The sequence below is a fragment of the Cariama cristata genome, unplaced genomic scaffold (assembly GCF_000690535.1).
Source record: "Cariama cristata isolate BGI_N322 unplaced genomic scaffold, ASM69053v1 scaffold17935, whole genome shotgun sequence".
Lineage (NCBI taxonomy): Eukaryota > Metazoa > Chordata > Aves > Cariamiformes > Cariamidae > Cariama > Cariama cristata.
Window position 1 is genome coordinate 599 of NW_009617108.1, and position 10,926 is coordinate 11,524.

The 10,926-nt window shown below is 47.1% G+C and overlaps 1 protein-coding gene across 4 annotated transcripts; it reads right to left on the reverse strand.

Moving 5' to 3' along the window:
- Positions 1-2,821: 2,821 nt before the first annotated feature.
- Positions 2,822-10,920, reverse strand: FZR1 (fizzy/cell division cycle 20 related 1 (Drosophila)). 4 transcript variants are annotated; one of them, XM_009700418.1, is made up of 14 exons: positions 10,823-10,895; positions 9,644-9,765; positions 9,339-9,402; positions 8,780-8,907; positions 8,240-8,322; positions 7,635-7,818; positions 7,360-7,425; positions 6,774-6,876; positions 5,904-6,088; positions 4,786-5,019; positions 4,600-4,704; positions 3,676-3,768; positions 3,205-3,213; positions 2,822-2,863 (listed from the first exon to the last, which is right to left on the reverse strand). In XM_009700418.1, the coding sequence occupies exons 1-14, from the start codon at positions 10,893-10,895 to the stop codon at positions 2,822-2,824; spliced, it is 1,491 nt and encodes a 496-aa protein (XP_009698720.1). The 4 variants fall into 4 exon arrangements, with proteins under 4 accessions (XP_009698720.1, XP_009698721.1, XP_009698723.1 ...); XM_009700419.1 differs by lacking the exon at positions 3,205-3,213 and having other exon boundaries at positions 9,644-9,769; positions 10,827-10,920; XM_009700421.1 differs by lacking the exon at positions 3,205-3,213.
- Between the last annotated feature and the right edge of the window lie 6 nt (positions 10,921-10,926).

Genomic DNA, 10,926 nt, shown 5'->3' on the forward strand with positions numbered 1-10,926 from the left:
CCTGCCAAGCAGGATGAGAGAAGTCACAATGAGCCAACCTGCCAAGGCGGAGCCAAAGAGAAAGAGAAGTGAAAAGGGAAAAAAAAAAAAAAGTGAGATGCGGTTTGTGAAAGTCCCTGGCAAGCGAGGAGAACAGTGCGGGGACAGAGCGACAAGGGGCTGTCTCCTCTCCGTAGCATCCTGGGGCGCAGCCGGGTGCTGGGAGAGCGAGGAGCAGCGAGCTGCAGATGCAGCACAGGCCATGGGTGCCCCCTGCCCCAGCAGCCCCCAGGGCCCCTCGGGGAAGCAGCCACGTCACAGGGCGAGAGGCAAACCCACCCCTCCACCTGCCATCCCTGCAGGGCTCCCGGCGAGCCCCAGCGGTGCCACGCTCACCCCGTGCTCCGGCTGGGCTGCCCAGCTCCCTCCTGCTCTAGAATGGGCACAAACCACTGAGAAACCACCCTCGTGTGTGCTCCCCCCACCCCAACCATCTATTTCTTCCTGGAGGAGAAAGCAGCATCTCCCAGGGGGCTGCACGTCGGGATTTAGGCAGGAGACGATCCACAACAGACAAGAAAATCCACAGCAGCAGCTACCAACCACCTCCACCCTTGGTGTAAACACCCCTGTCCCCGGGCTCTGCTGCCCGACAGGGCGATACCCACCCAGGACAGACACCCGTGACAGACCACATCTTGCTGCAGGTGGCCTTTCACTTCAAATCTGCTTGCCAACTTAATGATCCCACTCAATTCTAATAAATCCTCAGTGCTTCGCAATCGTCCTTCCACACAGTGAAGTTAGCAGTGCCAGTGAACGTAACCAGCACCAAGAGAGAGGCTGGGAGGCCATCAGGTGATTTTTTTTAAACCAAGCCCCATGCTCCTGCAGCAAGAGCTACAATAAAGTAGTTGTGTTGAAACCACGTTTCAGAAATTACATTTCGGAGGCAAGGGAGGCTCATAAGACGACGATGTGGCTGCCAATTTGGGGTTTGGAGACTCAGTGCTGCCAGCCTGCGAAGGGGCAGCGAGCTCCCCGCAGACGAGCTCCTCACAAGCGTCTCCAAGTACCTGCGAGACGCAGAGGTAGGACCGAGAGCCTGCTCCAGGCACCGGTGTAATGGCACACGTGGTCAAGGCGGTAGTGAACAGAATGGCATCTCACTGCCCTTCTCCATACCAGCTTTCCTACACCTCAGAAGCTCACCCTAAGGACACCAGAGGCACCAGGGAAAGATAATCATATTCCTACTGCCAGCCCTACAGTCTGGTTTCAGGGAAAGAAAGAAAAGAAAGAAAGAAAGAAAAAAAAAGACAGAAAAGTATTGTCTATGCAATGTACAGAGAACAGGTCAGGGTTTATATACACAGCCAGGAAGGGCCAAACGAGAAGAGGAAACAGCACTCGCATCCCAGCGCACCGGCGAGGGCAGAAGGCAGGCAGGAGCCGGCGTGCGGCAGGGAGAGCATTGGCACATGTACAAATAAGACAGGAACAGGCCGCTGCAAGCGTAACAGCTTCTCTTTAAATTAAAAGCAACACATACACACACACAAGTGCTTTGCGTCACATCCCACAGCACTCATCACACAGGCTCCAAACACACAAGCAGGCACTCTCCTCCCATACAACTTAAAAAAAACCCCCACAAACAGAAATAAAAAAAACAACCAACAAAATCCAACAACAGGTCCCTGACTTTGACTTGGAGATAAAAAAAGCAACACTTCTTCCTTGCTTTCGAAAAAAAGAACCCCCGCCTCTCACCCAGACATGGTGTTTCCCCCCTTCCAGCCAGAAGAGGCCATGCTTTCTCCGAAAACACAGATCCACAGGAGTTGTTTTGTTTCTCAAACAGATCTCAACTGCTTTTGTCCTCAGGAAGACTCCAGAGCAACCAGCCTGCCACAAGTGACACTGTGGGAAGCTCCACATGCATGGTGGTTGTTGGTTGTTCCTTTTTTTTTCCCCCCCCATTGTTTTTCCTGTCTGTTAACTAAAAGGATCAGCCCAGAACATGCAATAGCAATTTCAGAACCGTCTGAATGTGCTCCTTCTGAGGTGGAGCCTCTTCAAGTCTCCTCCAAAGTTTACAGCCCAAAAAGGTATTTGTTTGAAGGCAGCTGTCAAGCATGCCAAAAAAAAAAAAAAATAAATCAAGCTGTCTTATAGGAATGATTGTATCGAGTACTACAGTACCTCTTTGGGGGGGGAAAAAAAAGGGAAAAAAAAAAAGAGGGAAATAAGCAGTTCTCCAGTTTCTTCATGTAATGGGGATGCCAGGCTATAAAAAAATGCCCTTAGATATTCAGAGAGGTGAACACCCAGCCTGGAGTCTAAGGCCCCCTTACACCAGTTGTATCGAACTGGTCTGGCTGGCTCCTACCTCCAAAAATGTCCAGCCGAGGACAGAGGGAACCCAGCACAGCACCTTAAGCCCATTCCCACAGAGGCAAGGATACTCTCATCTCTCCCAAGAGGGGACAACACAGCAGCTGCGATGGCCTTGGTCCGGTTTCAATGGTCCGTGTCCTACACGTTTTCTCCAGTATACAAAACACGAGGGTTGGAGGATGCTGGTTTAACATTTCTCTTGTACCCGTTACCCTTTATGAAGGATGAATCTGTAAACCTTTGGCAGTTCCCTCCCCTCCCCAACCCCATCCCAAATACTGCCCAGCATGGTTCACAAACACGTATTTAATTAGCATCTGTTGGGTTCGTCCTCCAGTCCCTCCCCTTCTGGCTGATCGTTTGGGGTTCCATGCACACCAAGGTAGTGGTTTTATCCTGGTATGTCAGGCTGTAGTCTCCTGGGTCGCAGTATATATGGGGTTTATCGTATCCTGGTGAAGAGGTTGAGAACAGATACAGACTCCTGAGAAGAAAAGATAAAGCAGGTGCTAAGTACTCCACAGGTGTGCTGCAGCATTACTCCATCTGCTTTTGGTTTTGGTTTTTCTTTCCTTTTTAATAAAAACAACTGCTAATCTGGTGAGCTATCTCTAGCTCAGGGCATGACCCGAGCTCAAAGTCCAATACCATAAATACTCCCTTTTTTTTTCCCCCCAACTGATAACAAGGAACTATGCAGGCAAGTGTGCCATTCCCACAGCTTTGCAGGAAGCTGTACTCCAGAGCCATCGGAAATCGCAGCGAGCAAGACCAGCTCCCCCAGCTCATTCCTCTCTGCCGTTCTCCACTGCCTCTGCCGGACACCCAGAAAAGCTCTCGGAGCATCGGGCACAACCCACTTCCAGTGATGGCGAGCTGTCAGCAGCAGCATCCACGATCCCATTTCCATCCAAGCCACCGTTTTAAGCAGTTTTGTAAGGATTTAGGGGATAATCATCTCTGAGGACTGGGTCAGCTCATAGCAGCGTGCTAGCAGGGAAGATGGTGGGCACAGGGTGAGCTCCCTGAAATGCTGCTATGTTCAGCAACCCTGTAACAGCCAGGAGAAGGATGTTCTGTCGCATTGCCATGGGCATGCAGAAGCAACCTTTAATTTCATCTGATGACTACAAATTCCTTTATACCTCAGCAAACCTTTAACCCTTCACTGCATCCAGCCCTCAGTCTGCAGGATATGGTGAAGAGATCAGAGGCAAGGCAGCAGAATGGAGCAAAGCTGGACTGAATTCAGCCCCAAAAGCCACAGCTGCAGCCACCCACACAACGCATCCTTACCTTTGTCGAGCGAGTTTTACTGAAGACATTCCAGAAGCGCAAAGTTTCATCTCCAGCTCCCGTAACTATGGCCTCCCCATCAGGGGACATCGCCTAAGGCCAAGAGAGAGCAACCTTTAGCATCCGTTACATTTTTGAGGTTGAAAACAAATTTTCTTTGGAATGCATGAGAGATATTTTACTCTCCTTCCTACTTGGCTGGCAGTGAGAAACCAAACAACTACCTCTGCTTTCATGTGCCTTATTCAGTCTCGGTAGGTGCCATTTCGAGCACTTGCACAGCTACGGAACACATGGGTGGAATTATCATAAAAAGGATTCTTGTGTTAAGAAATCCAAGCCATTTGTAATTGAGGCTATTCCTGCCTGGATTATAAATACACATTAAGGCAGGAAGTGTGATACGACTGGCATTTGCCAGCTCTATTAGTCGCTTACATTGGAATCTACCTCACAAAACAGTATCAGCATATTTATCATCTCTTATGCATCTGCCGAAATCCCTACGTAACGGTAACAAAGCAGGTATGAGATCAATGTGGATTAACTGCACCAAGCATTTTAATGAAAATTAGGAAGACTGAAAGCATCAAATTCTTCCCCTGCTGGCAGTCACCAGTGAGAAAGTGTACAAGTCTTAAGGGAACAAGAAGAGACACTTGTGCTTCCTCAGAAGCATTTTGGCAGGCTTTGCTATTCATTAATAAAGCCTCACATTTCCATAGCAGCGAATCAAAGTATCCCTTGCAGGCAAGGAAATCAGATCCAGAGCGTTTTTCATGGCTTGTAGGGCAGCACTTAGACTCCACCTAGACTACGGGCACCTCACAGTGCCACCAGCACCGCAGCTTCAAGTCTCATCTGGGCACATGCACAGCCAGGTAAGTGACTATAGAAGTTTTTGGAGACGTGGCCATTGCTTACCAGATATAAGACTCGGTACGAGTGCCCTGTTAGCTTCGCTACTTGAGTTAACGAGGGGTATTTCCAGACGAGGATCTGGTTCTGCGAGTATCCGTGGGTACTCACCTGAAAGGGGAGAGGGAAATATGCATCATGTTTCCTAACACAAGCCAGCTCAGCAGCAGGACTGTACAAGGAGGAACTTACTAGCTCGTTGGCATGTTTTGACCAGGCCAGGTTGCACACTTGTGACCCAGTGTCGATGCACTGCAAAGGTTGCCCGGTGAGCGTGTTCCAGAAGCGTATGCAGCGGTCAGCGGTCCCACCGCCGGAGGCAAGAAGCCCGTGCTGGTGTGGAGACCAGGCAATAGCTTTTACTGCTGCAAGATGCTCTGTGTATTGTTGGACAGGACTCAGGCTGGAGTGATTCCATACAAGGAGCTGGTAGAGAGGAAAGACGTGATCAAATTTGGGCTGCAGTCAATGTGTCCGCAACACCCACAAGCCGCGGATGTTGCACTGGGACTGATGAAGGCAGTTGTGCAACAAAACGATTTCCCACAGCTCTGCCCAAGTACACGCATCTCCCCTCTGCACTTGCAGCCCTGAAGCCAGTCTCTCCTTGTCACCACACTCATCTGAGGAGCCACCCTACCACTGGCCCACAAGGAAGCTAACAGTCCTTAAGGTAAGCTTATAAAGCCAAAGACACAGTATCCCTGACTGTGAACTCAAACCTTCTTTTGTCTTTACGGCTGTATTATTCCAGAAGACATTTAGAAATATGCTCAAGTTCATTAGAGGTTATTCTGAGCAGGAGGAACTCTGCACAACCATGCTGTCACACAGACACCGGGCAAATTCACTACCTAGCAACCCACTCCGAAGGGCTCTGAACACTGCTTCTCCCTAACAAATGCTGCTTCCATATGGCGCTCAGTGAGCTACAAGCCTGCGTTATAGGTATTAGAACTTGTATAGCTCTAAGCTCGGTTTCCTTTTGCATACATAAACATTACTGCAACAAACTTGACTATGTGCTACCTAAACAAAAGCAGAAGTACAGCTTAGCAGTAGCTTTGCTGAACTCAAACCCCTGAGCCAAGCTATAGATTTAATTAGCCAAATACAGAAGCAAAATTAAATTTGCCTTTTAAATTTTATTAGAGAGACTGAGTAGAAGCTTAGCATGATTTATGTTTGTACACAGTCCAACAAGTGAAACAAAAGCCCCTTTCAGAGAAGCCAAATAACCTTAAAGAAAGGGGGTCTGACATTTCTTGGTGAAGATCTAGAGACATTGAGCCTCCTTGCAAGTACTATACCTTATTATCATTTCCTCCAGAGGCCAGGAGCTGGTGGTCTGTAGACCATTTGAGCCCACAGACCTCCTGCCTGTGGCCCTGGAGCCGCCGCTCAGATTGTAGGGGTGGTGTGCGGATGTCCCTCTGAAGGATCATTCTGTCTCGACTCCCAGAAGAGAGCTGGTCTGCGTTCCATGCCAAGGCACCTGTAACACAGGCAGAGCATAAGAGTATGTTGTGGGAGTCCCGCAGGTAAGTGCAACACAGACACTGCAGTTGCCAAGGTTTGGGAAAAAAAAAAAAACAACCACACACCCCACAAAAAAACCAAAATCAGCACTTACGGACCTCCCTTATATCCACTCTGAAGTCCTAGAATTGCATACAAAGAAAGATTAACCTGCACAAACTTACTGAAGGTATCACTACTCCCATTTCACAGTGCAGTAAAGCACAGAAAGAGAACTTGGAAGGTCCCCTGACTTCCCGAATCTCACTCCAGCATTCGGATTCACAATGCCTCTGAACAAATAAAAAAAGAAGTCCCCACAGAATAAGGGAACGGGAAATCTCAGTGCAAAGCAGCCTGCCTGCAGGGCTGAAACCGGAAGCCAGTAGCAGTGAATAAAAGATGTTGTAACCAAACCTAAAATGCCTCAGACACGGAGGAAACACCTGCTGCAATACTCAAACACCACCACACCCAAGATGAGAACACCACAATTACTAGATGATAATATTTTGAAGACTGCTCAAGACATAGCAGGGGATAAATATAAATTCTGGTACTTTTTGAGTCTGGCTATTTCAAGCAGATCCCTTGCTTACAAGGAAAAAATTTCAATCATGAAGAAGTGAAACATGTAAAACCTCTGCCTCCCACCTCCTTACCGACTCTGGCTGTGTGCCCCTCTAGCATGGAGAGCTTTTTTCCTGCAGCTGCATCCCAGATCTGTACAAAGCCCTTGTGAGTGCCAACAGCTACCAAGTTCCCCTAGACAAACAGAAAACCCTGATCAGTAAAGCCAGTAAGTAAAGACTAGCGTAAAACAAAAGCTAGAAGCAGAGGAAAAGACTTGAGATAAATCCCACAAGATGGAAAGAATCCAGGGTTCTTCAATCTTACATCTTGTCCCTACTGAGAGGGCCAAGCAGCCTGGCTGGAATATATTTATCATAACATTTTACTGTCAAGAGCTGGAGAAGCAAACTGGCTCTTTCTCCCTCCCACACCTCTTAGCAAATGCCTCGAGAACCTCAAGATACAAGAGGCTGCTCTCTATCCCCTCTTGTATAGCAGAGAAAAATAATGCAGACAGGGAGAAGACATTTGATTTGTGATGCATACAGGGAGTTTGAGGAAATACAGGAAAATAACCCAAGAAGTTAAAACCTGTGAGGAAGAGCAATATGGCTACAATGACAGTGTCTAAATTACAAATGGTTCAGCTGTCACTGTTGACAATGTTATACTAACCCGTTCTGACCAGCCCACAGATGTTACAGAATCTCCTTCCACAGAGAGATCACACAGCCGGGTTACCTTGAAAGTAGGACAGAATGGAATAAGAAACACTTCTTATTGTCATACTACACTATCAGCTGTTGCACAGACTAGTACGTCATTTGGGACAGAGCTTTACAAGTGCCGAATCCCTCACACAGCATGCTCCATAGCTCTGAAAGATGCTATGGCTGGAAAAGACCTACAGCAACGGGTACTTCACTCTCCAGACACTGATGATCGTTTACCTGGCTAGTACAAGCACTCCATAGGTAAACGCAAGTCCCAAGGCCAACGCTGAGGACGTTGAGAGAGGACCAGTCCACTAGGTTCAGGTAGAAGTCGTCCTGCAGCTCTGGGGCATCCAGCACTTTGAAAGGAATCTTTGAGATTTTCCGAGTTGGTTTTCGAGGTGATCTTAGCAGCTTCTGACTGTTTACAAAAACATATATAAAACCAACTACAGGATCTTACACATCACAGCAGGTGGTAGACACAGATAGAGCCATTTTTTAAAGCATACCTACATTTCTATAGAAATGCACAAAGAGGCCACAAAATTCTTTCCAGCAAGTAAGACTGGAAGGAATTAGGTCACTCTTCTACAAAGGAGCTAGGGAACAAAAAGGTCAACTGACTACTGAAAGTTGGTCAAGACATATTAAGTATCTAAGCAGGCTGGGCACCTGCAGAAATTCTAAGAACTTGACTGTCCCTACTTATTATCTCCCCAGATTTCCAAAACCAATTCACATAGCAATTTTGGGTGCCTTAGAAAGAAGCCCTAGAGAATCTCATTGAATCCTCTGTCCCAACCCTTCCCTTCTCACAGTCTGTGGAGAACCCACATTACCTTTTGTTGCTGACAGGAGACAGGGAATATGGTGAGACCTCGTTGCCATCATCGGGACTAGAGCGTTTTGTGCTGAGCGAATACTGCATAAATAAAACACATCTAGTAAGAAACTCAGCGTGCCCAAGACCTAGAGGATCACTCGCAACATGCACTGGTGCCCGATGCCTAGCCAACTCCAACTCCCAGTTAGATTTTTCCAGACTTTTCAGTTCCTCCCTTCCCCAGGTGCTCCAGAACCATGCAAAAACCTTCATCTCCACTGAAGTCCAAAAGCTTGATTTGGTCATGTACCACACTCCAAAAAAAGCTTGGTTCCAACTTAGCTTTCTTGCCAGTACAGAAATAGGAAGTATGTAGCTTGCTGCAGATACTTATGTTCTCTTTACAGGCCATCAAATTTTGATATCAACAGCTTATCTTAAAGTCAAACCACAACACTAACTCACTTGCACTAGCAGCTTGGTGGAACTGCGTGCTTTGTTCCTGTGATGCACACGTGCAACCTCCATTGGTTTTAATGCAAAGTAACCAACTTACAGTGAAGAGAGATTTCTTCTCCGGCGTGGACGGCTGCAGCCTCCTGTCTTCTGTCTGTGGGTCTTGCACTTTCTCAATGCCTGCTCCTAAGAGTTCATTCTTCAGCAAGGCAGAGTAAGCAAGGCCATCTGTGAAGCCAAACGAGCACTTAGGCAGAGAACTCGGAAGCAGCAAACAGCTCTGCAGGGAGCAGCAGGATCACGTCTGTCTGACCTGTACATTCCCAGGGCCTCTTAATAAGCCTGGGGCCCCACTTTGGAATCAAGATTAGCAGCAAGCTTCCCCTCTTTCCATGCTATCAGGAAAATGCTTCCATGGCACAATAAATCAAGGGATACAAATAGCCTCTTACTTCCCAGACACTCATCAGAAGCCTATGAGGTGACCTGGCATTCACTCTCAAGATGCAGGCATTTCCTAAAACACCAGCATGAATTGTTGCATAAGCATGAAAGTGCCAACATTCCCTTCATTTCCAAACTCACCAACAGCCTGAAATAAAAGTTAGTTTGAAATAAAAGCTATAGGCATGGCACAAGTGGTAGAAAGGTGGTCTCACCTTTGCCATTGTCTGATGTAGCATCCTTTGCTTTTCTGTTTTGACTTGGCGATTTTTCATTTTCCTGAAGGGGAGAAACATGTATCACCATACAGAAACCTCATGATATATGGCAAAATAACAAAGAAAGAAGTCTCCTGGACCATAGAGGCAGCCTGTTTGAAGACGTACATTCAAAGGAACTCTTTTGGGGCAGCAGAAGACCATGGTGCAGAAGATAAGCAGAGCAATCATGCCAGCCAAAACAAAATGCACCATTTCCTCAGTTCCAAGACTGAACTGTAGGAGAGCAGAGCAAAACTTACATTTATTCTGTGGAAGTTGATGCTCCAGTTGGCCCCAGCTCTTGAGGGAATGAACCTGTCACCATGCTTACTAGGAGAAGACATCGGAGAATTGGAAGGCGTCAGGGTTCTTCTCATCTCTGCTACCTGAAGTAAAGAATAAAAGACACACACAAGAACAAGCGTTGATCACAGTAGGGGTCTGAAAAACATCAATGAGGTCTTGTCAAAGCCGAGCGTTAGTTTATCCCCTTAACAGAACTAGTAAGCATGTCAGAGTCCACCTGTCATGGGAACTTCTGTGAAAAGCAGCAATTAAGCAGCCCCTTTCTCACCACTCCTTCTCAAGCTGACATTGTCAAGGCAAACACATGGAAGGCTGGAGTGGGGCAGACTGCTTGTAGGGTGAGCAGCAGATTCCTCAACTACAGTCACATTCTTTTTTCATAGAATAATTTACATTGGAAAGGAGCCCAGCTCAGAACAGAGCTAATTTCAAAATTACATTGAAGGTCACAGCTTCATCCAGTTGAGTTTTCAGCATCTCCAAGGACAATGACCCCAAAAACTCCCTCTTGCAGTGTTTGGACACTCTCACTGTGAACATTTTTCCTACTATCTAACCAAATTCCTCCTGTTGCAGCTCGCATCCATTGCCTCTAATCCTTCCACTGTGTACCTCTGAAGAGAGTCTGACTCCGTTTTCCCCATAACCACCTTCCAGGTGGTTGAAGGCAACCATTTCATCCCTCATGAGCCTCATCTTCTCCAGGCTGAGCAACACAGGTCTCAGCATCTTCCTGCTCCAGCCCCGCAACCATCTTGGTGGTCTCCGCTGGACTTGCTCTATCTTGTCAAGTCCTACAGTTGCTTGGTTTGTTAGCCTCCAACTTTTTACCTTTCACATGTACCTACTGAGATTATTTAGTAAAAAGGCATTACCAAGCTTCATAAAACTATCTTACTTCCTTTTTGCAACCTGAACTGAGTTTTTATATTCGAAAGCTTTGTTGAAGTCAAGTTATTTGGTTATTCCTAGAACAGCTCAGGAACTCACACCTGCTCACAGCCCAACAAAAGACTAAGGTTTGCTTCAAAGAGTTCCAATATCTTTCAAAAGCTCAAGTGAAAACAGTCACAGGCAAGACGGACAACAACTTGATAGTCAGACTAAGACCTTTTCGCACAGCTCATTTGTACTTACGCAAGGCATTGTGTTTTCATTCTGTATGTTGATTTGCCGTAGGAGACGTCTCTCATAATCCTGGTCCATGGTGGAAAGCAGAGAGGCTAGGGAGTTCAGC